The sequence below is a fragment of the Girardinichthys multiradiatus genome, chromosome 7, assembly GCF_021462225.1.
Source record: "Girardinichthys multiradiatus isolate DD_20200921_A chromosome 7, DD_fGirMul_XY1, whole genome shotgun sequence".
Lineage (NCBI taxonomy): Eukaryota > Metazoa > Chordata > Actinopteri > Cyprinodontiformes > Goodeidae > Girardinichthys > Girardinichthys multiradiatus.
The window spans coordinates 23,639,348-23,667,337 of record NC_061800.1 but is presented as its reverse complement, the minus strand read 5'-3'; the positions used below and the strand labels follow the sequence as shown (position 1 = coordinate 23,667,337).

Genomic DNA, 27,990 nt, shown 5'->3' with positions numbered 1-27,990 from the left:
CAAACTGAGTGTAGCTTTAATGCATGGAAATAAAACTCATTTGTTGCACATCTGTGCTCATGTCTAGCATAGGAATTATTTGGCATTGGCTTCTGCTTTACGGCATACTGACATTGGCTAAGTTTTCCACCACAACTCTGCATATTCTGCAGGGTTGTGGTGGGATCTGGAGCAATGCTGCACATATCAGTCTGAGATGCTAATAATGCTGGAGGCTCTGGTTACAGTTGAAACCAGATATTTATGGACATTCTTTTTCTGAGTGTTTGACATTAAATCAGGCTAAACTTTCCCTGTTTTAGGTCAATTGGGATTCCCAAAATTATTTGTATTTGTTTAATGCAAAATAGTGGGACAGTTTTTTTTCTTTGTTCAAATTCAGACATACATGACTTAGGTCAAATATCTCAGGTATCCTTCCAAGCTTCTCTCAATAGTTGCTTGAATTCTGGCCCATGTCTTCTGACAGAACTGGGAAACTAATTTGGCAGTAACTTCTTAGCTGATGCCTTTATTTGTGCAATACTTTCTCAAAATGTCATCTGTTTTGTTGTGCACTGGTAGATCCTGCCAGCAAACACATTTATAGCATGATGCTGCCATCCCCTGTACTTCACGGTTGGGATGGTGTTCTCTGGCTTGCAAACTCCTACTTTTTTTCTTCAAATTAAACGATGGCCATTATGGCCAAACCCTTCTATCTTAGTTTCATCAAACCACCGAACATCTCTCCAACAATTAGGATCTTTACCTCTTTGTGCATTTATAAAGAGCAATCTGGCCTTCATGTTACTTTTAGAGAAATTGATTCTTCCATGCTGACTGACCTTTCAGCCCATGTTGATACAGGGATAATTTTACTGTGGATAACGACAATCTTTTACCAGCTCTGGGCAGAATCTTCACAAGGTCTTTTGTTGTTGTTCTGTTTATTTACAGATTTCAAACGAAACCATCTCCTTCTCTGGGACACGAAATCAGTCTTCTCTCTGTACAGCATGATGGCTAGATATTCCCATGGTGTTTACATTTCTATATAATTGTTTGAAGAGACGAACATGGCACCTATAGACATCTGAAAATTGTACCCAATGATGAACCAGACTTGTGGAGGTCCATAATTTTCTTCCTGTATTTTTTTATCATTTCACCTAAGAAAACAGTGTAATTTAGGTATTTCCTTAAAGTACACCCACAGGTGTGCCTCAAATTAACTCAAATGTCTTTAGTTAAATTATCAGAAGCTTTAAAAGCAAAGGTTTCATGATTTGGGCTTTCAGAATTTGTTTAAATGCTTGTAATCTTAGTGTACATAAACCTCTGAATTTGAAGAAGGAAATGAGAACATATCTTTAGAAATTCTCTCTCTCATTATTTTAGCATTTATAATTTTGGTGAGTCTAACAGACCTATAACAGGACAGGTTTAGTCTGATTTAATGTCAAACAGTGTGTCTTTTTATACAGTGTATGTAAATATCTGGTTTCAACTGTTTTAACTAATTAGCTCCGTCAGACCCTCAAAATAAATCTAAACATCTTACTGGCTTATGTTTATCTAGCTAAATACTTGAACTTGTTTTCTAGTCTTTTCCTTGTCTGTTAAAAACTTCCTCCAATTGAACCAACAAAAATGGCTTTTTGTGGAGCACTGGTGGGACGACCAGAACGAACAACAAGAGAGCAGAATAAATACAGATAAGAGAGCCTGGTTCAACACTCTGAGATTTGTTCACAAACATATCAGACTCCCACAGAGACAGAAGAGTTTTTTAGAGGTCAAATGACATCAAATGACTGTTTTATGTTATTTATTTCTCAATTGCTAATAAAAACCATGTAGATTTTTCAATAAGGTCACCAAAGTTTTTTCAGCCTATATATTACGGTAGTACTTTTTTTTATTACACCATAATATTTTATACTATGCCAAATATTTTCATTTATTTTTGTCAGCTTACTTTGTTTTGAATGTAGCACAGACATTTAACTTATTGTTTAGTTTATTTAATTTCAAAATAACTGGTTTAAATTCTGAGGCCATCCTACATTCAGACTCGCCTTTGAGGTAGGGTGGGACAGGAAGTTTATTTTTATTTTTTGCTTGATTTTGTCTCGCCTTCACTTTCCATTCCACACTGAGCAAAACACATTGTTCAATGTTATATTAAATTTGTATACAAATGAAGTCTGATTGATTTATTCAGTGATAAGAGTTAGTGTTGCTAAAAGCAAGTATGGCTACACAGGAAACCTTTCACTGTTGCTTGTGAGGGCGGCAAGTTTAGACAGTCTTTATTTAGCCATAGTCCTATTGAGCTATAACCCTTTCTTCAGCAAGGCCTGGACAACATAACAGCATAAACAAACTAAAAACAGATTCAAGTAAAAAACATTGTTAAACACTAATAATAACCTCTGTAAACAGTACAAAATTGGCAAACAGAACTATACAAATATAACAGAATTCACTTCCAATAAAAAGCTAAAAAAATGCATTTATTTTAGGGATGCTTTTGGACCTTTGAAAATATGGACTAAAACATATGCTTAGTCTGAACTGGTGCCTTCAATAGCTGAATCAGTCTGAGGTCATCTCAATACAAGTACAGCTATAAAGATAGGAATATTGTGAAAAGCTTCATTTTTGTTATTTCATAAAGTGAAACTCAGATTCATTACACACAGTGAAATATTGTTTTTTCTTGTAATGCTGTATGCTGATGACTATAGCTTACAGATAGTGGAAACCCAAAACTGTTTTAAAATTTGATTACATAAGATCACAAAGATCATCACGAGGTTCTGCTAAAGTGTAATGAAAACCCTGGGCTCGTATTCACAACGATTCTCAGAGTCCTTTCAGAGAGCTCATATCTTAGCCTAAAAAACCTTTGCAAGGAGTCCTAGCTTCAGAGTGATTCAGCTCACTACTGAGAGCGACTCTGAGCAAGGAGAGGACAGAACTTCCTATCTTAGTGAGGTGTGGTTGACCCGTTGCTAGGAGTGACAGCGTCTTCTAAGAGCTGTGATTTGTTGTTGCAAAAAAACAACAAAAAAACAAATGCACTCCTAGTAATCAATGGAGAGAAATTAACCGATGATACAATTTAGATGAGATTCATCAGCAAATCATGATAATAAAACTTAGCAAGATTAGATTAACTGCTACACAGCAATAACATTATTTTGATTTGTTTATGTTTACTCACCATGCTGGTTGTTTTCATACTGCATCTGTACCATATTAATTTCATATTAATATTAAAATTAAGCATTTTACTCTATCTTTCTTGTATAATGAGGTTTAGTTTGGTAACATTACCAAAAAAAAATGGAGAAAAAAGGTGGAGAAAACTGAACTGAACAGAGGAGCAGAGCCTGAAGAGGGGGGTGTTGAAAGGTAGATTTGGTGTGAACAAACAGGCATTCCTGGGCAGATCAATGTGATAATCCCTCTGCTTTCAACACCAGGCTGGAATGTGAGCAACTCTGGTACCTGCCGCAATCAGAAGCTAGAGAGGAGATAGCAGAACACCAGAGAACTTCTCCACAGATGGGGAGTGTTGTAGATAACCATTTAAGCTATGGCTACTGACATGTACAATACAGCAAATACTTCACGTCATTTACATCTTCCTTCTATATATATAGTGTCTAGATTTTTGAACTGTACCTACGGTTTTTATATATTTTGAATTTTTTCCAAACGTTTTTAAAGTATTTTACAGTCTGTAAATGATATAATTCTGTACAATGTCATTTTGTTCACTTTTTATTCATAGTTATGTTTCTATTATTTATCTTCCCTATTACCTTATTAGCAATGCACATTTAATTTGTTCTGCCACTTAAGGGAAATTAAAGTTCTCTATATTAATGATTTTTATAGAAGTTTATGTGCTCATTTATTCATCTACTAAGGGGGTGGATCCCTGTGCAATTAAGCCAGATTTGATTCACTGTTCATTGTATGGAGAATTTTTCTGCCATCTTCTCTGCTTAAGACACTCTTAAGCTCACAAGTCCTCACTACTCTCAACATCTCACGTTAGGCACCCTCTTAAGGCCTTAGATGCGTCATGAATCATTTCACCGAGGGAAAATTCAAGAAGCTGAGATTTTTTCTTAGAATGACATCACTAGGAGCCATATTTTTGTAAATACAGCCCAGGTTGCTTTAGCAGCATTCTGCATTGTTGGATCTGGTATCATTTCCTTTTGACAATACCCTGTAGATGCTCTGTGGTTCAGACCGATCAAGCACAGTAAAGTCATTCAACCATTGTAGTACCTTTGGCAGTATGGGCAGGAGGCAAGTACTGCTGGAAAATTAAGTTCTCTAGTCTTTACTTCCAAATGTCTTATAAAGCTGCTTTAAGTCCATTCTTACATTTTATCCACCGCTTTATTAATTTTATAGATTTTTACTTTTGAAAGACAAAACCCCTCAACCCTTGAACTTCTGAATAAACCAGCTTTTATTTAATGGTACAACCGATCAGTATCCAGCCTTCTTCTGGCTGTGAGGGGGCAGTGGCTTGTTGAGGTAGATGCCCACCGTCAGCCCCAACGCCTTGCTTGTATGCCTCTCATAGACATCAGGCTTCAACTGGAAAGCCTCATCAAAGCAGTCCAAGGGAATGAAGGACAGGGGCTTTTCCTCCAGTAGGCCTTGCAGTCGTGTGCTCCAGCTCTCCAGCATGCTCTTGCGATCTTCAGCTGCAGCAGAAGCTGGTGCCCAGAAGATCTGAGGAGCCAGAACCTGGAAGCCACAGTAGTGCAGGATACCATTCTGCAGAGAAAAGTGAATTGCTTTGTTTCCACCTGATTCCTTGTTTAATCTTACAAGTTCATGTCAAGTATAATACCTGCAGTGCCCACAGTGTAACATTCATGTCTCCATTAATACCAGTTGGGTTGAACATTGATTCTATTGACCCAGTGGTGAATGACAGCATGGCCTTCTTGTCCTGAAAGAAACACATTTTAACAAAACATTTGAATACAATTAAAACCCTTCCTCAATCTCTCACCTTGAAGATTCCCTGGCTGTAGCGCTTCTCTTGAGAAAAGGCAAAGCCATTGGTGAGCACCCGGTCAATCCAGCCCTTCAGGATGGCAGGAACACCACACCAGTACATGGGGAACTAGAGGAGTGAACACAATAAGCATGTGATGAATTTACCACAAGTCAGTGCTACCATGAAGGCTTTACCTGAAAAATGACCAGGTCTGCCTCAGTAAGCTTAGATTGCTCCTTTGTAATGTCATCTGACAGTTTTCCCTGCTCCCATGCATGTTTGGTCTCCTTCATGTAACAGAAGTTCTCAGCATTCATCACTTCACCTGTGCAAGAAAGTTTGTTAGTGCTAAACAGGCCTCCTAAATAATAAATGCAACCTGTGTTCCTTTATACCCTTGATGTCCTCAGCTGTAGCACTGGCTTTAAAACCCATAGCATATAGGTCACAGACTTCCACAGTGAAGCCCTGAGCAGTCAGAACCTCCACAGCAGTGTTTTTGGCTGCAGCATTAAATGATCCTGAGCTCTGGTGAGCATACACAATCAGCACTTTCTTTGCTGCAAAGACATGAAAGACAAGAATTAATGCCGATCAGGCCAGACACATTTCAAATATTTGCCAAAACCAGCAACTCCAGCCCCACAGAGATTAAAGCTGGAATTTCCACACGCACAGTGAACATTTGAATAAATAAAACTTTCAACTACATTACCCATTTTAGACTCAGTAGCTCAGCCAAGTGTGATCAACTAAAAAGAAAAAAGCTAGTTCAATGATGCTTACCATGCACCAAATGTCTTTCTGCTGCTTTTATACACCTGAACTGTTTGGGTTCAAGCTGACTCAGGTGTTGTCAATCAGCATTCATCACTTCCTCAGCTGGGGTGGCAGTGGTGTGGGCGGTTTCTAGACAACTGGACAGATTGGTAGTAGCTGAATTCATTGTGGAAAGTGTGTTGGACGAAAAAGAAAAGCAGTTTGGCATAAACTGGTTTGTGACTGGATTGGAATTGGTGACTCAGGTAGAGGACGATGAAGACGATATGGATTTGAGTGATTGGTCTCAGGCTGTTAGTGGCAGAGGTATGGAAGCAAATCGTTACCATATTTCAAACGAAAAAGCATTTTCAGAAATGCTTTTTCATTTTAAGAATGTGGCTGCATTGTTTGACTCATAAATGAAATTAGTTATCAATAATCCTATTTGCATTTTAATTTTCTTCTTCACGACTGCACATTTTATGCCATAATCAAAAAGAAAACAAAGCAGACATTGCTTTTTCGTTTTCGTGGTCTGCCCGCAAAGTACTGCCCAGAACTCGAAAACGAAAAAGCATTCCGAGCGGCGGGCGCAGCAGAGTGACGTCAGCAGCCACTTTTCCTCAGCTCCCTGCTGACTGAGCTACCCATCTTGTTCGGTAGGGGGCGCTGTGCACGTCTGTACTGCATTACATTGCAAAAGTGCCGAGGAATTGATTGAATTGCAGCAGGGCCGAGCTCAATGTGTGGCAGTGACAGGCAGAACTGGTAGTTCCGCCACAGCCTGCCACCGGAACTGCCACAGCCTGCCGCAGGGTGGCAGGGGATTCCGCGAGGATGCCAGAAGGTGCCAGACCGGGCCTAAAAGCTTGCCAATGCGGTTGCCACTGTTTTTGTGGAAGCTGATGCTGATCATCGGCAAATGGGTTGTCATTGTTGTTATAGCCTGTTACTTTTAAAAAATGATTTCATTATTGATTGTTATTTAATAAACAGCTTTAAACCCATAACATAAGGTGATTGTATTTACTTGACATGGAAAATAAATAGCACTATGTGTGACGTGCTGAAAGGATGACGAAGATTTATTGCACAAACAGCCGGTTTATTATAGAGCATGAGTGGCTATTCTGAATTGTCACTCACAGAAAATTATAAATAAATGCTTAAAAACACGCTGGATGTCCCAGGCCATAAGGCTGCCACCGGAACTACCAGTTCTGCCTGCCACTACCACAAATTGAGCTCGGCCCTGCTGCAATTCAATCAATTTCTCGGCACGTTTGCAATGTAATGCAATGCAGACGTGCACAGCGCCCCCTACCGAACAAGATGGGTAGCTCGGTCAGCAGGGAGCTGAGGAAAAGTGGCTGCTGACGTCACTCTGCTGCGCCCGCCGCTCGGAATGCTTTTTCGTTTTCGAGCTCTGGGCAGTACTTTGTGGGCAGACCACGAAAACGAAAAAGCAATGTCTGCTTTGTTTTCTTTTTGATTATGGCATAAAATGTGCAGTCGTGAAGAAGAAAATGCAAATAGGATGATTGATTACTAATTTTATTTATGGGTCAAATAATGCAGCCACATTTTTAAAATGAAAAAGCATTTCTGGAAATGCTTTTTCATTTTCAAATTTTACATTTCAAATTGAATTTTGGTATCTATTTGCTGGGGTACATTTTGAAAAATAAATCTCAAATGTCTTTTTCATTTTAATTAAGTGAAAGAATGAGCAGTCTTGAAGAAGAAAATTAAAATGCAAATAGGATTATTGATTACTAATTTCATTTATGAGTCAAACAATGCAGCCACATTCTTAAAATGAAAAAGCATTTCTGGAAATGATTTTTCATTTTAAATATGGTAACGATTTGCTTCCATACAGAGGGAGAGGAAGAGGAAGAATCAGATGAGAAAATGAACGTTTGTTTGGGACACAAGTCAGTAAAAGAACTTTGGAAGAAAACTGTTCAGATGAAGGAATCCCTGTAGTCCAAAAGAAGATCATTAGAGAGGAATTCAAAGTTATTCTTAAATTTAAAGAAGAAGATGAGAACATTCAGATTGGTCAGACTGCATTATCAAGAGAGCTTTAAAAGAAGATTGGAGATATTTATTTTGCCAAAACACTTAGAGATGGGAGTGTATTGGTCATTTGTAAAACAGAAGAACAGAAAAACAAAGCTTTGAATATTGAAAGCATTTGTAGAAAATCTGTGAGAGAAAAAAGGATTTTAGGAGAAAAGAAAGTAATGAGGGGAGTGATAACAGGAATACGTGTGAATGAAGATCTAGAAAAAAGTAAAAAGAGCATTCAGGATGTGGAGGTGAATCAGGTAACAAAACTGTTGAAAACAATAAATGAAGCAATCCAATGCAATGTTCTCCTATGCTTTGCTATGGCAGGCCCCAATTAAAATTAGAAAGATAGGTATTACAGGAAGGATGTACAGATGGATAAAAGATTTTCTGACTTGAAGAAAAATACAAGTAAGAATGGGAAATCATTATTCCGAGAAATACATTGTTGAAAATGGTACTCCACAAGGAAGTATAAGTTCTTTATTATTTTCATTCATGATAAATTATGTGTTTCAAAATATAGATAATGGGATGGAATGATCTCTTTTTGCTGATGATGGAGCAATGTGGAAGAGAGGAAGAAATGTAGAGTTTATTACTAAAAAGATGCAAGAAGCTATTTCTAAAGTTGAAAATGGTCCTATAAATGGGGATTTAAATTTTTAGTTGTCAAGACTAAAACAATGTTCTTTACAAGGGAAAAAATTGGTGATAATCTTAAATTAAAGTTATATAACCAAGAAATAGAAAAAGTGAAACAATTTAAATTTCTAGGGGTGTGGTTTGATGAAAGAATTACATGGAATGTGCACATTCGGAAAGTTTTAGACAAATTCAAGAGGGTATTAAATATTATGAGGTGTTTAACTGGTAGTGATTGGGGGGCAGATAGGATAGCACTTAAGGCTATATATACAGGATTAATTAGATCAGTATTAGATTATGGAAGCATTGTTTATAATTCAGCAGCAGACACAAATTTACAAAAATTAGATCGTATTCAATATTTAGCATTGAGATTATGTACAGGAGCAATTAAAACTTCTCCAACATTGTCGTTATTGGTTGAAATGGGAAAAATGCCAAATTAGAAGGGAACAATTAATATTAAATTATTGGGCTAATTTAAAAGGTAATAGACTGGATCATCCAACCCAAAAAACAATAAAACCTTGCTTGGAAAAATAGATAAAATATATCAGAAGTTTGGATGGATTGTGAATAAGAAAATAACAGAATTTAAAATAGATCAGGTTAATATAAGTCAAACAGTTCCATTATCAGTGATACAGCCTTGGATAATTCAAGATGCCATGGTAGACCTTACTTTGATGAAAAGGAGAAATGAGGATAAGGAATTTATTTTAAATTCACATATAGTACAAGATGATATCAATAAATATTTTGGTTATGTTCACTTTTATACGGATGCTTCTAAAAATATATTAAATAAAGTTGGAGTAGCTTTCATAGTACCAGAGTTCAATGTTAAAATAAGGAAAAGAATAAATGATGGACTTTCAGTATATACAGGAGAAATTATTGCAATATTATTAGCCATTCAATGGGTTGAAGAAATAAGACCATTAAAATCAGTTATTTGTTCAGATTCTAGTTCATCATTAGTTAGTTTACAGTAGAATCATTCAGAAAGCAGGCCAGATATTTTAATACAAATTCAACAGACATTATATAGAATAAATATGATGGGTTTAACCCTCCTGTTGTCCTTAGGTCAAAATGACCCGCCACTGTGTTAAAACCCCCTAAACAATCCACTAAATGCTATTTTTTTTAACTTGAAATTTTATGACTTTTCCTAGATTGGCCCCAACAATAGAAAAAGTGAAATGTTGCTTTTATTCACATTTCCATATAAGCTGTACAAAAAAAGGTACAAAGGTGGTCTTCGGGTCAAAATGACCCATGAAACAAATAAAGTTAAAATCAAGATCACAGACTTATTTACAAACAACAGAATGTTACAATGTTTTAGATGTGTCTCACAACCAATCAGTAGCAGAAATAAACAAGGCAAATCAGGTGGTGTTCTTGCAGGCTTCAGAAGACCACCTGTTTATTTCCAGAGGTTATAAAGATGCTGCAGATAACAGGATCCCGAATTCTGTCTGTGCTGAAGCAGTGAGTGTGCGTTATACTGCTGAAGACGCTGTAGAGCTGATTTTCTCAGATGTCCAGCAAGACAACTCTGATTCAGGGGAGGAAGTGGAGGATGTATCCGAAGAAGAAGATGGGGAGGAATACAATCCAGAGCATGATGAATCATCTTCAGAAGAAGAAGAAAACCCTGAAGCTGAAGAGAAAGACTTTCCTTTCAAAAAATGGCAAAATAACATTGTCCTCAGCAGCATATGACCAACATGGCAGGCATGTAGAACAAAACATCATAAAGATGACCCCATGACCCACAAGGTATGCCGTTTCTCATGCCCATGATATTGTCTCTACATTCTACCTGTTTATCACACCAGCAACAGAAAAAATAATCCTGGGGATGACAAATCTGGAGGGTTTTCGCAAATATGGAGACAGCTGGAAAAAGATGGATTAGATTGACCAGCAGGCCTACTTAGGGCTGCTAATCTTAGCAGGTGTATACAGGTCCCGAGGTGAGGCTGCAGCTAGTCTATGGGATGCTGAGAGTGAAAGGCCAATTTTGCGAGCCACAATGCCACTCAAAGTCTTTCACACCTCCTCAAGACTGCTACGATTTGATGACCGTGAGTCAAGACCAGCAAGACGTGTGACAGACAAACTTGCAGCCATAAGAGAGGTATGGGACAAGTGGGTGGAGCGGCTGCCCTACCTCTACGATCCAGGTCCGGACGTAACAGTGGAGGAGCAACTGGTTCCATTTAGAGGTAATCTGTTTTCATATTTGTAATAAAAGTGATTTTCACTATTGATTTCTTTGACTGTTTTCTGTGACACTGATACTAATCTGATGCTAATGTCTTTTGTCCAAAGGTCGTTGTCCTTTCTGGCAGTATATGCCCAGCAAGCCAGCAAGTCATGGGTGGCTTGCGATGCCAAATCAAGCTATGCTTGGAAAATGCAAGTCTATACTGGGAATCCGACCAGTGGATGCCCAGAGAAGAACCAGGGGATGCAAGTTGTGCTTGATGTGACAGAGGGACTGAGGGGTCACAATGTGACGTGACAATTTCTTCACCTCTTATGAACTCAGACAGCAGCTCCTGAAGAGGAAGATCACCGTGGTTGGTACAGTTCGAAAGAATAAGCCTGAGCTCCCACCTGCATTGCTTGCGTCAAAGGAGAGAGGTCTTCTCCTCAAAGTTTGCCTTCACGCCCAACACCACTCCAGTTTCCTACCTCGCAAAGAAAAACAAGAATGTAGTTCTTCTGAGCACACTGCACACAGACGGTGACATTAGCGATCGTGAGGACAGGAAGCCAATCATCATCCTAGTCTACAACCGCAACAAAGGAGGTGTGGACAACCTGGATAAGGTGATTGGAACATATAGCTGCAGAAGAATGACTGGCTGCTGGCCCCTGGTCATCTTCATAACATCATTGATGTTTCAACCTACAATGCCTTTGTGATTTGGAGAGAGATCAACCCAACCTGGATGTCTCATAAGCAGAACAAGAGGAGGTTGTTCCTGGAGCAGCTAGGAAAGGCACTTGTAACTCCACTCATTGAAAGAAGGAAGCATGTCCCCACACTGAGCCCTCAGCAGCAGTTGTGAAAGCTATTCAGAGTGCAGAAGCTCCTGATCAACCTGAGGATCCATCTACCACAGCCACTTCCCCAGCTAGGGCAAGTAAGAGGAAGAGATGTCAGTTCTGCCCTCAAAGGAAGGACTGTAAAACACATACTGTGTGCTGCAGGTGTAAGAAATATATCTGCAAGGGCTGTGCACTTGTATACTGCCCTACATGTGCTAATTAGTTGAATGGGTTATGTTATTTTTTATATTTTTGTATTGTACATTGTCTTAAACTGTTCACTGGAGAAAAAAAAATGAAACTGAGTCATTGGGATGAATAAAAATGTATTCAAAACTCCTTTTTGCACATTTAGTTTTCTTTTCTTAAGCTATAGAAATTCAAGTGAAGAGGGAAAACTCAAGTATTCACACATTTTGAGCTCAATGACAATATGCAAGATGAAAGTTGGTGTTTAAAATTCAATTAAGCTGTTTATATTGGGGGTTTAGTGAAGACGGGTCATTTTGACCCAGAGGACACAGGGTGTATACAGAAAATGAGGACAACAGAGGGTTAATGATAAATCTTTTATGGATACCAGCACATTATGGTGTTAAAGGAAATGAATTGGTAGATAGGGCAGCAAAGGAAGCTGTTAGAAATGTATCAGTAGGAGGGAAGTTTAGACAGTCTTTATTTAGCCATAGTCCTATTGAGCTATAACCCTTTCTTCAGCAAGGCCTGGACAACATAACAGCATAAACAAACTAAAAACAGATTCAAGTAAAAAACATTGTTAAACACTAATAATAACCTCTGTAAACAGTACAAAATTGGCAAACAGAACTATACAAATATAACAGAATTCACTTCCAATAAAATGGTAAAAAAATGCATTTATTTTAGGGATGCTTTTGGACCTTTGAAAATATGGACTAAAACATATGCTTAGTCTGAACTGGTGCCTTCAATAGCTGAATCAGTCTGAGGTCATCTCAATACAAGTACAGCTATAAAGATAGGAATATTGTGAAAAAGCTTAATTTTTGTTATTTCATAAAGTGAAACTCAGATTCATTACACACAGTGAAATATTTTTTTTTTTCTTGTAATGCTGTATGCTGATGACTATAGCTTACAGATAGTGGAAACCCAAAACTGTTTTAAAATTTGATTACATAAGATCACAAAGATCATCACGAGGTTCTGCTAAAGTGTAATAAAAAACCTGGGCTCGTATTCACAACGATTCTCAGAGTCCTTTCAGAGAGCTCATATCTTAGCCTAAAAAACCTTTGCAAGGAGTCCTAGCTTCAGAGTGATTCAGCTCACTACTGAGAGCGACTCTGAGCAAGGAGAGGACAGAACTTCCTATCTTAGTGAGGTGTGGTTGACCCGTTGCTAGGAGTGACAGCGTCTTCTAAGAGCTGTGATTTGTTGTTGCAAAAAAACAACAAAAAAACAAATGCACTCCTAGTAATCAATGGAGAGAAATTAACCGATGATACAATTTAGATGAGATTCATCAGCAAATCATGATAATAAAACTTAGCAAGATTAGATTAACTGCTACACAGCAATAACATTATTTTGATTTGTTTATGTTTACTCACCATGCTGGTTGTTTTCATACTGCATCTGTACCATATTAATTTCATATTAATATTAAAATTAAGCATTTTACTCTATCTTTCTTGTATAATGAGGTTTAGTTTGGTAACATTACCAAAACAAAATGGAGAAAAAAAGTGGAGAAAACTGAACTGAACAGAGGAGCAGAGCCTGAAGAGGGGGGTGTTGAAAGGTAGATTTGGTGTGAACAAACAGGCATTCCTGGGCAGATCAATGTGATAATCCCTCTGCTTTCAACACCAGGCTGGAATGTGAGCAACTCTGGTACCTGCCGCAATCAGAAGCTAGAGAGGAGATAGCAGAACACCAGAGAACTTCTCCACAGATGGGGAGTGTTGTAGATAACCATTTAAGCTATGGCTACTGACATGTACAATACAGCAAATACTTCACGTCATTTACATCTTCCTTCTATGTATATAGTGTCTAGATTTTTGAACTGTACCTACGGTTTTTATATATTTTGAATTTTTCCAATTTTTTCCAAGATTTTTTAAAGTATTTTACAGTCTGTAAATGATATACTGGTCCTTCTCAAAATATTAGCATATTGTGATAAAGTTCATTATTTTCCATAATGTCATGATGAAAATTTAACATTCATATATTTTAGATTCATTGCACACTAACTGAAATATTTCAGATCTATTATTGTCTTAATATGGATGATTTTGGCATACAGCTCATGAAAACCCAAAATTTCTATCTCACAAAATTAGCATATCATTAAAAGGGTCTCTAAACGAGCTATGAACCTAATCATCTGAATCAACAAGTTAACTCTAAACACCTGCAAAAGATTCCTGAGGCCTTTAAAACTCCCAGCCTGGTTCATCACTCAAAACCCCAATCATGGGTAAGACTGCCGACCTGACTGCTGTCCAGAAGGCCACTATTGACACCCTCAAGCAAGAGGGTAAGACACAGAAAGAAATTTCTGTACGAATAGGCTGTTCCCAGAGTGCTGTATCAAGGCACCTCAGTGTGAAGTCTGTGGGAAGGAAAAAGTGTGGCAGAAAACGCTGCACAACGAGAAGAGGTGAATGGACCCTGAGGAAGATTGTGGAGAAGGGCCGATTCCAGACCTTAGGGGACCTGCGGAAGCAGTGGACTGAGTCTGGAGTAGAAACATCCAGAGCCACCGTGCACAGGTGTGTGCAGGAAATGGGCTACAGGTGCCACATTCCCCAGACCTGGGCTACAGAGAAGCAGCACTGGACTGTTGCTCAGTGGTCCAAAGTACTTTTTTCGGATGAAAGCAAATTCTGCATGTCATTCGGAAATCAAGGTGCCAGAGTCTGGAGGAAGACTGGGGAGAAGGAAATGCCAAAAGGCCAGAAGTCCAGTGTCAAGTACCCACAGTCAGTGATGGTCCGGGGTGCCGTGTCAGCTGCTGGTGTTGGTCCACTGTGTTTTATCAAGGGCAGGGTCAATGCAGCTAGCTATCAGGAGATTTTGGAGCACTTCATGCTTCCATCTGCTGAAAAGCTTTATGGAGATGAAGATTTCATTTTTCAGCACGACCTGGCACCTACTCACAGTGCCAAAACCACTGGTAAATGGTTTACTGACCATGGTATCACTGTGCTCAATTGGCCTGCCAACTCTCCTGACCTGAACCCCATAGAGAATCTGTGGGATATTGTGAAGAGAACGTTGAGAGACTCAAGACCCAACACTCTGGATGAGCTAAAGGCCACTATCGAAGCATCCTGGGCCTCCATAAGACCTCAGCAGTGCCACAGGCTGATTGCCTCCATGCCATGCTGCATTGAAGCAGTCATTTCTGCCAAAGGATTCCCAACCAAGTATTGAGTGCATAACTGTACATGATTATTTGAAGGTTGACGTTTTTTGTATTAAAAACACTTTTCTTTTATTGGTCGGATGAAATATGTTAATTTTGTGAGATAGGAATTTTGGGTTTTCATGAGCTGTATGCCAAAATCATCCGTATTAAGACAATAAAAGACCTGAAATATTTTAGTTAGTGTGCAATGAATCTAAAATATATGAATGTTAAATTTTCATCATGACATTATGGAAAATAATGAACTTTATCACAATATGCTAATATTTTGAGAAGGACCTGTAATTTGTACAATGTCATTTTGTTCACTTTTTATTCATAGTTATGTTTCTATTATTTATCTTCCCTATTACCTTATTAGCAATGCACATTTAATTTGTTCTGCCACTTAAGGGAAATTAAAGTTCTCTATATTAATGATTTTTATAGAAGTTTATGTGCTCATTTATTCATCTACTAAGGGGGTGGATCCCTGTGCAATTAAGCCAGATTTGATTCACTGTTCATTGTATGGAGAATTTTTCTGCCATCTTCTCTGCTTAAGACACTCTTAAGCTCACAAGTCCTCACTACTCTCAACATCTCACGTTAGGCACCCTCTTAAGGCCTTAGATGCGTCATGAATCATTTCACCGAGGGAAAATTCAAGAAGCTGAGATTTTTTTTCTTAGAATGACATCACTAGGAGCCATATTTTTGTAAATACAGCCCAGGTTGCTTTAGCAGCATTCTGCATTGTTGGGTCTGGTATCATTTCCTTTTGACAATATCCTGTAGATGCTCTGTGGTTCAGACCGATCAAGCACAGTAAAGTCATTCAACCATTGTAGTACCTTTGGCAGTATGGGCAGGAGGCAAGTACTGCTGGAAAATTAAGTTCTCTAGTCTTTACTTCCAAATGTCTTATAAAGCTGCTTTAAGTCCATTCTTACATTTTATCCACCGCTTTATTAATTTTATAGATTTTTACTTTTGAAAGACAAAACCCCTCAACCCTTGAACTTCTGAATAAACCAGCTTTTATTTAATGGTACAACCGATCAGTATCCAGCCTTCTTCTGGCTGTGAGGGGGCAGTGGCTTGTTGAGGTAGATGCCCACTGTCACCCCAAACGTCTTGCTTGCATGCCTCTCGTAGACATTAGGCTTCAACTGGAAAGTCTTCTCATCAAAGCAGTCCAAGGGAATGAAGGACAGGGGCTTTTCCTCCAGTAGGCCTTGCAGTCGTGTGCTCCAGCTCTCCAGCATGCTCTTGCGATCTTCAGCTGCAGCAGAAGCTGGCGCCCAGAAGATCCAAGGAGTCAGAACCTGGAAGCCACAGTAGTGCAGGATGCCATTCTGCAGAGAAAAGTGAATTGCTTTGTTTCCACCCGATTCCTTGTTTAATCTTACCAGTTCATGTCAAGTACAATACCTGCAGTGGCCACAGTGTAACATGCATGTCTCCATTAATACCAGTTGGGCTGAACATTGATTCTAGTGACCCAGTGGTGAATGACAGCATGGCCTTCTTGTCCTGAAAGAAACATGTTTTAACAAAACATTTGAATACAATTAAAACCCTTCCTCAATCTCTCACCTTGAAGATTCCCTGGCTGTAGCGCTTCTCTTGAGAAAAGGCAAAGCCATTGGTGAGCACCCGGTCAATCCAGCCCTTCAGGATGGCAGGAACACCAAACCAGTACATGGGGAACTAGAGGAGTGAACACAATAAGCATGTGATGAATTTACCACAAATCAGTGCTACCATGAAGGCTTTACCTGAAAAATGACCAGGTCTGCCTCAGTAAGCTTAGATTGCTCCTTTGTAATGTCATCTGACAGTTTTCCCTGCTCCCATGCAAGTTTGGTCTCCTTCATGTAACAGAAGTTCTCAGCATTCATCACTTCACCTGTGCAAGAAAGTTTGTTAGTGCTAAACAAGCCTCCTAAATAATAAAATAATAAAAGCAACCCATGTTCCTTTATACCCTTGATGTCCTCAGCTGTAGCACTGGCTTTAAAACCCATAGCATATAAGTCAGAGACTTCCACAGTGAAGCCCTGAGCAGTCAGAACCTCCACAGCAGTGTTTTTGGCTGCAGCATTAAATGATCCTGAGCTCTGGTGAGCGTACACAATCAGCACTTTCTTTGCTGCAAAGACATGAAAGACAAGAATTAATGCCAATCAGGCCAGACACATTTCAAATATTTGCCAAAACCAGCAACTCCAGCCCCACAGAGATTAAAACTGGAATTTCCACACGCACAGTGAACATTTGAATGAATAAAACTTTCAACTACATTACCCATTTTAGACTCAGTAGCTCAGCCAAGTGTGATCAACTAAAAAGAAAAAAGCTAGTTCAATGATGCTTACCATGCACCAAATGTCTTTCTGCTGCTTTTATACACCTGAACTGTTTGGGTTCAAGCTGACTCAGGTGTTGTCAATCAGCATTCATCACTTCCTCAGCTGGGGTGGCAGTGGTGTGGGCGGTTTCTAGACAACTGGACAGATTGGTAGTAGCTGAATTCATTGCGGAAAGTGTGTTGGACGAAAAAGAAAAGCAGTTTGGCATAAACTGGTTTGTGACTGGATTGGAATTGGTGACTCAGGTAGAGGACGATGAAGACGATATGGATTTGAGTGATTGGTCTCAGGTTGTTAGTGGCAGAAGGAGAGGAAGAATCAGATGAGAAAATGAATGTTTGTTTGGGACACAAGTCAGTAAAATAACTTTGGAAGAAAACTGTTCAGATGAAGGAATCCCTGTAGTCCAAAAGAAGATCATTAGAGAGGAATTCAAAGTTATTCTTAAATTTAAAGAAGAAGATGAGAACATTCAGATTGGTCAGACTGCATTATCAAGAGAGCTTTAAAAGAAGATTGGAGATATTTCTTTTGCCAAAACATTTAGAGATGGGAGTGTATTGGTCATTTGTAAAACAGAAGAACAGAAAAACAAAGCTTTGAATATTGAAAGCATTTGTAGAAAATCTGTGAGGGAAAAAAGGATTTTAGGAGAAAAGAAAGTAATGAATGAAGATCTAGAAAAAAGTAAAAAGAGCATTCAGGATGTGGAGGTGAATCAGGTAACAAAACTGTTGAAAACAATAAATGAAGCAATCCAATGCAATGTTCTCCTATGCTTTGCTATGGCAGGCCCCAATTAAAATTAGAAAGATAGGTATTACAGGAAGGATGTACAGATGGATAAAAGATTTTCTGACTTGAAGAAAAATACAAGTAAGAATGGGAAATCATTATTCCGAGAAATACATTGTTGAAAATGGTACTCCACAAGGAAGTATAAGTTCTTTATTATTTTCATTCATGATAAATTATGTGTTTCAAAATATAGATAATGGGATGGAATGATCTCTTTTTGCTGATGATGGAGCAATGTGGAAGAGAGGAAGAAATGTAGAGTTTATTACTAAAAAGATGCAAGAAGCTATTTCTAAAGTTGAAAATGGTCCTATAAATGGGGATATAAATTTTTAGTTGTCAAGACTAAAACAATGTTCTTTACAAGGGAAAAAATTGGTGATAATCTTAAATTAAAGTTATATAACCGAGAAATAGAAAAAGTGAAACAATTTAAATTTCTAGGGGTGTGGTTTGATGAAAGAATTACATGGAATGTGCACATTCGGAAAGTTTTAGACAAATTCAAGAGGGTATTAAATATTATGAGGTGTTTAACTGGTAGTGATTGGGGGGCAGATAGGATAGCACTTAAGGCTATATATACAGGATTAATTAGATCAGTATTAGATTATGGAAGCATTGTTTATAATTCAGCAGCAGACACAAATTTACAAAAATTAGATCGTATTCAATATTTAGCATTGAGATTATGTACAGGAGCAATTAAAACTACTCCAACATTGTCGTTATTGGTTGAAATGGGAAAAATGCCACTTAAAATTAGAAGGGAACAATTACTATTAAATTATTGGGCTAATTTAAAAGGTAATAGACAGGATCATCCAACCCAAAAAACAATAAAACCTTGCTTGGAAAAATAGATAAAAGATATCAGAAGTTTGGATGGATTGTGAATAAGAAAATAACAGAATTTAAAATAGATCAGGTTAATATAAGTCAAACAGTTCCATTATCAGTGATACAGCCTTGGATAATTCAAGATGCCATGGTAGACCTTACTTTGATGAAAAGGAGAAATGAGGATAAGGAATTTATTTTAAATTCACATATAGTACAAGATGATATCAATAAATATTTTGGTTATGTTCACTTTTATACGGATGCTTCTAAAAATATATTAAATAAAGTTGGAGTAGCTTTCATAGTACCAGAGTTCAATGTTAAAATAAGGAAAAGAATAAATGATGGACTTTCAGTATATACAGGAGAAATGATTGCAATATTATTAGCCATTCAATGGGTTGAAGAAATAAGACCATTAAAATCAGTAATTTGTTCAGATTCTAGTTCATCATTAGTTAGTTTACAGTAGAATCATTCAGAAAGCAGGCCAGATATTTTAATACAAATTCAACAGACTTTATATAGAATAAATATGATGGGTTTAATGATAAATTTCTTATGGATTCCAGCACATTATGGTGTTAAAGGAAATGAATTGGTAAATAGGGCAGCAAAGGAAGCTGTTAGAAATTTATCAGTAAGAGGGAAGTTTAGACAGTCTTTATTTAGCCATAGTCCTATTGAGCTATAACCCTTTCTTCAGCAAGGCCTGGACAACATAACAGCATAAACAAACTAAAAACAGATTCAAGTAAAAAACATTGTTAAACACTAATAATAACCTCTGTAAACAGTACAAAATTGGCAAACAGAACTATACAAATATAACAGAATTCACTTCCAATAAAATGGTAAAAAAAATGCATTTATTTTAGGGATGCTTTTGGACCTTTGAAAATATGGACTAAAACATATGCTTAGTCTGACATTATATAGAATAAATATGATGGGTTTAATGATACATTTTTTATGGATACCAGCACGTTATAGTGTTAAAGGAAATGAATTGGTAAATAGGGCAGCAAAGGAAGCTGTTAGAAATTAATCAGTAGATTTAGTTATTAATGTTAGTAAAACAGAAATAAAAATGTTAAACAGAAAATGAAGGAAAAATGACAAAAGGAAAGGGAGAAAGAAAAGAAAGGACGTTGGTTTTATAAAATTCAAGAGAAGATTGGAGAAATGAGAAGAACAGAAAGGGCAAGGAGGGAAGAAACAATTATTTCTCGTCTAAGATTTGGGCATACTGGGTTAAATAGTACTCTTTGTATTTTAGGGAAACATTGTAATGGTAAATGTGAATACTGTGGAATAGTTGAAACCATAGAGCATGTTATGTTGCACTGTAAAAAATATGAGGAAGAGAGGGAATTAATTCAAAATTTAAATAGAATTAGAGTTACATTAGATTTAGTTGATTTATTTAGAAGTAACTCAAAAAGTAACATTTATCGGGTAATATTTCATTACCTAAAAATAACAGCTGTACAATAGATTTTAATTCCTGAGAGACATTCTGGTCCACACTCCATACCAGTAGGTGGCAGAAATGCATCAATTTCGTTGTTTGCTAACCGCCATTATAAAGACAGAAGAAGAAGACTTCCTCAGCTGTTCTTTGACAATTATGTCTCATAATCGAAGCGTGAAAAATATTTCAGACTATGAATTTTTCCAACTAATTCACCAAAATGTGAATTCAGGCCCAGGTTGTTTTAGCCGCCTTCTCCATTGTTGGGTCTGGTGTCACTTCCTTTTGACAATACCCTGTAGATGCTCTGGGGTTCAGACCGATCAAGCACAGTAAAGTCATTAGGGTAGTTGACAGGACTTCTGACGCCAACTACTAGTTGGTGTTGGTTGCCTATTGAGGTACTAAAAGTTCATCTGTACCATGCAATTAAGCCCAGCGTCAGAAAACCTTAGTGCATGGCGTCTTAAATTCTAATTTCACAGATCAGGTATTTACTTTAATGCCAGTCCCCTAGTCTTTACTTCCAAATGTCCTCTTATAAAGCTGCTTTAAGGCCATTCTTACATTTCATCCACTCCTTTATTAAAAACTATTTTATAGATTTTTATTTTTGAAAGACAAAACCCCACACAACCCTTGAACTTCTGAATAAACCAGCTTTTATTTAATGGTACAACTGATATGCCTGAACTGTTTGGGTTCAAGCTAACTCAGGTGTTGTCAATCAGCATTCATCACTTCCTCAGCTGCTCTTTGACAAATATGTCTCATAATCTAAACGCAAAAATGTTTCAGACTATGAATACGTGTTAGTTTTTTCCAAGTAGAAGAACGGTAACTAGCATAACTCTACAAATGAGAACATATATTTATCGATGTATATAGATATACATCTATATGTCGATATAGATATATCAACATATAGATATGTCAATATATATCTGGCAGGGGGGTGTTATTTGCAAAACAGCACTGTATACTCGAAATAGTTTTAAGCATGTAAAGATGGCAGATTTAGATTAGAAATAATTTTTCATTAAATGAAAAAGTTTTTTTTTTTTTTTTATTAGCCTCTCAAAAGATAACATGCTAGGAGTGTAGCTTAATGCTTTTTATTTCATTTGAATAAAACTGGCAAGTACAAAATTATCATTCCCAATAATCAATGGAAAAATCTTTATTGGTATTACAGCAATCAACCCCTTATAATTACTGACTTGTGTTTTGAAAATATATCTTTATGCCTTTGATAGACACTTTATCCAAAGCAACTTACAAATGATACAATGCAACGAATATCAAAACAAGCTATTTGATGTTAAGTTTTGTTTATTAGGAGCCCCATTAGTTTTCAGAGTGTTTACCAATCTTCCTGGGGTCCAGTTAATAAAATTCAATAATCTTAATACAAAACCTTAACTTAAACTGCATTAGTCAGCAAGTCTTAACTAAGTCTGTACTTAAGTTAAAAGGCAGCATTTTCCTGGTGTGGGTGAGCCATTGCACAGTAGACAAGTCTAATGGTAGTCAAACCAGTAATGGTGATTAAACAGTCAGTTGAGACAGTGGAAGAAAAAAAAAACATTTTTTAAATTACCCTGGTAAGTAAATTGGTCACTTCTGACATGGTTGCACCAGCTCTGTTGCTGCAGAGCTTCAATAGGATGTGGTTTCCCCAACTCGAAGACTTTGTACCTCAGAACAGGATTTTATTGCCATTTACATAGAAAGCTAGCACTTCCCATTTTAGATACCATGGTTGCAATAACGAGATGTGAACCATTTTACACTCTTTGTGTATACAGAATTAGAAAACTCTTCAGCTTCAAATTAATGCCAAAGCATGATTAAAGCAGCTTTATTTGAATATAGAAGGCAAGAAAAATAAGATCAGCATCCAGCCTTCATCTGGCTGTGAGGGGGCAGTGGCTTGTTGAGGTGGATGCCCACCGTCAGCCCAAACACCTTGTTGGCGTGCTTCTCGTGGATGTCAGGCTTCAACTGGAAAGCCTTATCAAAGCAGTCCAAGGGAATGAAGGACAGGGGCTTTTCCTCCAGTAGGCCTTGCAGTCATGTGCTCCAGCTCTCCAGCATGCTCTTGCGATCTTCAGCTGCAGCAGAAGCTGGTCTGAGGAGTCAGAAGCTGGAAGCCACAGTAGTGCAGGATGCCATTCTGCAGAGAAAAGTGAATTGCTTTGTTTCCACCTGATTCCTTGTTTAATCTTACCAGTTCATGTCAAGTACAATACCTGCAGTGGCCACAGTGTAACATGCATGTCTCCATTAATACCAGTTGGGCTGAACATTGATTCTATTGACCCAGTGGTGAATGACAGCATGGCCTTCTTGTCCTGAAAGAAACACGTTTTAACAAGACATTTGAATACCATTAAAACTTTCCTCAATCCCTCAACTTGAAGATTCCCTGGCTGTAGCGCTTCTCTTGAGAAAAGGCAAAGCCATTGGTGAGCACCCGGTCAATCCAGCCCTTCAGGATGGCAGGAACACCAAACCAGTACATGGGGAACTAGAGGAGTGAACACAATAAGCATGTGATGAATTTACCACAAGTCAGTGCTACCATGAGAGCTTTACCTGAAAAATGACCAGGTCTGCCTCAGTAAGCTTAGATTGCTCCTTTGTAATGTCATCCGACAGGTTTCCCTGCTCCCATGCAAGTTTGGTCTCCTTCATGTAACAGAAGTTCTCAGCATTCATCACTTCACCTGTGCAAGAAAGTTTGTTAGTGCTAAACAAGCCTTCTATCTGCCATCTTGGCGACCATCTGCGGCGCCAAGATGGCGCCGCAGATGGTCGCCTCGGCTTGTTGGTGCGCATTGTTTTGTTTTGTTTTTTTCTTTAAAACGGTCTTCTGTGATGGTACCCGGAGCTCTCACCAGAGAAGAACTCATGAACATCAGGGCTACTACACCAGAGGAGTTATTTCCAACTTTTCTGCCTACTGCTCTGGAATTTTTGGACATTCTGGTCAAAGGTGCGCTCACCTTTGTTCACGCGGTGAAACGCCGGAAGAGAGGGAAACGGGCTGGGGTGCTGGTACGTCTTCGCCAGCGTGGACTACGAACACCGTTACCTGGAATATTTCTCTCTAACGTGCGCTCACTTCCCAACAAAATGGAGGAACTACAACTGCTGTTGGGGAAAAACAGGGACTTTTATTCATCGGCAGTTTTGTGCTTCACGGAGACGTGGCTGTGTGGATTAATACCGGACTCTGCGCTGCAGCTGGCAGGATTCCAGCTCTACAGAGCAGACAGAGACACGGAACTCTCCGGCAAAGCGAAAGGTGGAGGAATCTGTTTTTACCTCAACAGTGGTTGGTGCAACGACGTGACAGTGATTCAGCAGCACTGTTCTCCAGACCTGGAAGCCTTCATCATAAACTGTAAGCCTTTCTATTCCCCCTGTGAGTTCGCTTCGTTCATCCTGGTCAGTTTTTACATCCCGCCGCAAGCTAACGTGCAGGTTGCACAGCGCATGCTCGCCGACCAGATACTGAGTGTGGAGCGGACCAACCCGGACTCCTTAGTTATCGTCGTTGGTGACTTTAACAAAGGTAATATGACCCACGAACTCCCCAAATATAGACAGTTTATAAAATGTCCGACCAGAGAGGACAACATTCTGGATCACTGTTACACCACCATCAGAGACGCTTATCACGCCGTCCCACGTGCTGCACTGGGCCAATCCGACCACATCATGGTCCACCTGATTCCTGCATACAGGCAGAAACTAAAGCTCTGCAAACCTGTTGTGAGGACGACAAGGAAGTGGAGCAGTGAGGCTGTGGAGAATCTCCAAGCGTGTTTAGGCTGTACAGACTGGGATGTGTTCAGGACTACTACCAACAGTCTGGACGAGTACACAGAGGCTGTGACTTCCTACATCAGCTTCTGTGAGGACAGCTGTGTACCATCATGCACCAGGGTGAGTTACAACAACAACAAACCCTGGTTCACAGCTAAACTCAGAAGGTTAAGACTGGATAAGGAAGAGGCCTTCAGGAGTGGGGACAAAGACATATACAGAGAGGCTAAGTACAAGTTTGGCAAGGCAGTGAAAGAGGCCAAACGACTGTACTCTGAGAAGCTCCAAATCCAGTTCTCAGCCAACGACTTTGCGTCTGTCTGGAAAGGGCTCAAGCAAATCACCAACTACAAGCTGAAAGCCCCCCACTCCATCAACGACTGACGCCTCGTCAACGACCTGAAGGAGTTCTACTGCCGCTTTGAAAGAGAAAGGGACAGTCCTGCAACCATCCCCCATGACGCCCCCCAACAGCTGCAGCCACAATCCACCACCCCCACCTCCCCAACCTCAAGAGGGGCCTTGGCACCTCCAACCCCCACCCTGAAGTTCCCCCCCACCAGCCCCCTACCCACGCCGAGGACGGCTCTTTCCATCCAGGAGAGGGACGTCAACAAACTCTTCAGGAGTCAGAACCCCCGGAAAGCTGCTGGTCCGGATTCTGTCTCACCAGCCAACCTGAAGCACTGCGCTGATCAGCTGTCTCCAGTCTTCACAGATATTTTTAACACCTCACTGGAGACATGTCATGTGCCAGCCTGCTTCAAGTCCTCCACCATCGTCCCTGTTCCCAAGAAGCCAAGGACCACAGGGCTTAATGACTTCAGACCCGTCGCCCTGACCTCTGTGGTGATGAAGTCCTTTGAGCGCCTTGTGCTCTCACACCTAAAAGACATCACCGACCCCCTCCCGGACCCCCTGAAGTTTGCCTACAGAGCCAACAGGTCTGTAGATGATGCAGTCAACCTAGCCCTTCACTTCATCCTCCGGCACCTGGACTCCACAGGAACCTATGACAGGATCCTGTTTGTGGATTTCAGCTCTGCCTTCAACACCATCGTCCCAGTTCTGCTACAGGAGAAGCTCTCCCAGCTGAGTGTGCCCGACTCCACCTGCAGGTGGATCACTGACTTCCTGTCTGACAGGAAGCAGCGCGTGAGGCTGGGGAAGCACGTCTCTGACTCCCTGACCATCAGCACCGGTTCCCCCCAAGGCTGCGTTCTCTCTCCTCTGCTCTTCTCCCTGTACACCAACAGCTGCACCTCCAGTCAGTCAAGTTTGCGGACGACACCACCCTGATCGGACTCATCTCTGATGGTGACGAGTCTGCGTACAGATGGGAGGTGGACCATCTGTTGGACTGGTGCAGCCAGAACAACCTTGAGCTCAACGCTCTAAAGACAGTAGAGATGGTTGTGGACTTCAGGCAGAACCCAGCCCCACCTGCCCCCATCACCCTCTGTGACTCCACAATTGACACTGTGGAATCTTTCCGCTTCCTGGGAACCATCATCTCCCAGGATCTCAAGTGGGAGCCAAACATCAGCTCCCTCATCAAGAAAGCCCAGCAGAGGATGTTCTTCCTGCGGCAGCTGAAGAAATTCAACCTGCCAAAGACTATGATGGTGCACTTCTACACAGCCATCATTGAGTCCATCCTCACCTCCTCCATCACCATCTGGTACGCCGCTGCTACAGCCAAGGATAAGGGCAGGCTGCAGCGTGTCATTCGGTCTGCTGAGAAGGTGATTGGCTGCAGTCTACTGTCGCTCCAGGAAATGTACACCTCCAGGACCCTGAAGCGGGCAGGGAAGATTCTGGCTGATCCCTCCCACCCCGGTCACAGACTCTTTGAGACTCTCCCCTCTGGCAGGAGGCTGCGGTCCATCCGGACCAAAACTTCACGCCACAAGAACAGTTTTTTCCCATCTGCCACCAGCCTGGTTAACAAAGCCCAGAAACCACCCTGACACTCTCCCTTCACCCCGCCGCCCCCCCCCCCCTTTTTTTTTGCTGACAGGACACCTGTAACTTGTAACTCTATGCGTTACATTAACGCTCAGCTTGGACTCCTGCTTTACTTGCACTGCTTTACTTGCACTGCTTTACTTGCACAATGATCACCTGCACTGTTGTATTGCTCTTGCATCCTATACTGCTCTATATTTACTCTCACTCACTTAAAACTGTGCACATATATTTATATTATATTGTAGATATGTTTATACTGTTTAATTTGTATTGTATTGCACCGACTACGCCAAAACAAATTCCTTGTATGTCCAAAAACGTACTTGGCAATAAAGCTTTTCTGATTCTGATTCTGATTCTAAATAAAGCAACCTGTGTTCCTTTATACCCTTGATATCCTCAGCTGTAGAGGTGGCTTTAAAACCCATAGCATATAGGTCACAGACTTCCACAGTGCAGCCCTGAGCAGTCAAACCCTCCACAGCAGTGTTTTTGGCTGCAGCATTAAATGATCCTGAGCTCTGGTGAGCATACACAATCAGCACTTTCTTTGCTACCGGGACAGAAAAACAAAAAGATTTTGTGACCATTATCTTACAAATACAGCATTATTTATCACAAAGAAAAACCAAAAATCTCAACAGCTACAAGAAATTTCTTACCCATTTTTTTTTTTTTTTTTTGACCAAAGAACCTAAATGTTACAGGACCACCAAATCACTTGAAATAAACCACTGCCTACATTGTGGACAGCTGTCTTTATATATGCCTCGGCTCTTGCTCAAACTTAGTCAGGTGCTGACATTTAACAATTACCATCACAATTCAGTCACCAGCGTCAGAGGATGAATTCAGATAGAATCTGAAATGTGGTTACTTTTCTATGCATGACCAATATTTCAGTATTTTATACACTTTTAATTTAAATCACAGATGTTCTGTTGCCTTAATATTGGCTTTGTTTTTTTCACCATGTTTCCATCTGTGCACTGTCTGTACAACTATATGCACAGAATAAATCACTGCAGGGACACATTTGGTAAATTAAGCTGATTCTGACTGCAAGCATGTAATGTACTGTATATGGTGACTGTGTACTTTTAAAAAGTGAGCAATAGCGTCATCATGTGGCCACAAGTGAAATTATTCTGTACAATGTTATATTCTACATCTGCAGAATATTTAGTTGAGGTCTATGGTTCTCAAACTGTGGTACAAGTTCCTATGCTGGATCATGGGTTGTGTGGTACTGATGTGGTACTGATTGTAGTGGCTGAAATTGAACAACAAACAAGGGCTGGTGGCTCTTTATGGTGTGATCCATTTACCTCAGAAGTTGAAATTTGGATTTGGGAATCACATCAAATGCAGCCATGTTCCATTTGCGAGCTTTAAAACCAGTAAGATTTGCTAACTGTTATGCTTAATTGTCAAGCTAACAATAGCAATACAAGCTAATACCAATGTATTACTCTGCAATTTGTATAAAATTTGTATTTTTAATTTATTAATAATGGCAACATGTTCACTGATGGAGGTTGTTATTTAATTGTCAAAGATTTCATAAGGCACAAATCATCACAAGTGCAGATAAACTTTTTTTTTTTTTTTCTTTTGGCAATCACTATGCTCTATATTATAGCAGCCATATTTGATTTGAGGTCAGGGTTGGTGAGAAAATGTCCAACGTTTTCTCTCTGAATCTCAACTTCAA

At 39.5% G+C, this 27,990-nt stretch overlaps 2 protein-coding genes and 1 pseudogene across 2 annotated transcripts; all 3 read right to left on the bottom strand.

Moving 5' to 3' along the window:
* Window positions 1-4,462: 4,462 nt before the first annotated feature.
* On the bottom strand, window positions 4,463-5,830 carry LOC124871023 (ribosyldihydronicotinamide dehydrogenase [quinone]-like). The gene is made up of 6 exons (XM_047369944.1): window positions 5,739-5,830; window positions 5,419-5,583; window positions 5,218-5,348; window positions 5,036-5,149; window positions 4,871-4,972; window positions 4,463-4,794 (listed from the first exon to the last, which is right to left on the bottom strand). Exons 1-6 carry the CDS (start codon window positions 5,740-5,742, stop codon window positions 4,501-4,503), a joined length of 810 nt encoding a protein of 269 aa, XP_047225900.1. The 5' UTR covers window positions 5,743-5,830; the 3' UTR covers window positions 4,463-4,500.
* Window positions 5,831-16,004: 10,174 nt separating this feature from the next.
* LOC124871022 (ribosyldihydronicotinamide dehydrogenase [quinone]-like) lies at window positions 16,005-17,411 on the bottom strand. Its single transcript, XM_047369943.1, has 6 exons — window positions 17,292-17,411; window positions 16,972-17,136; window positions 16,763-16,893; window positions 16,581-16,694; window positions 16,416-16,517; window positions 16,005-16,339 (listed from the first exon to the last, which is right to left on the bottom strand). Exons 1-6 carry the CDS (start codon window positions 17,293-17,295, stop codon window positions 16,043-16,045), a joined length of 813 nt encoding a protein of 270 aa, XP_047225899.1. The 5' UTR covers window positions 17,296-17,411; the 3' UTR covers window positions 16,005-16,042.
* A 4,887-nt stretch (window positions 17,412-22,298) lies between these two features.
* LOC124871783 lies at window positions 22,299-26,957 on the bottom strand (annotated as a pseudogene).
* Between the last annotated feature and the right edge of the window lie 1,033 nt (window positions 26,958-27,990).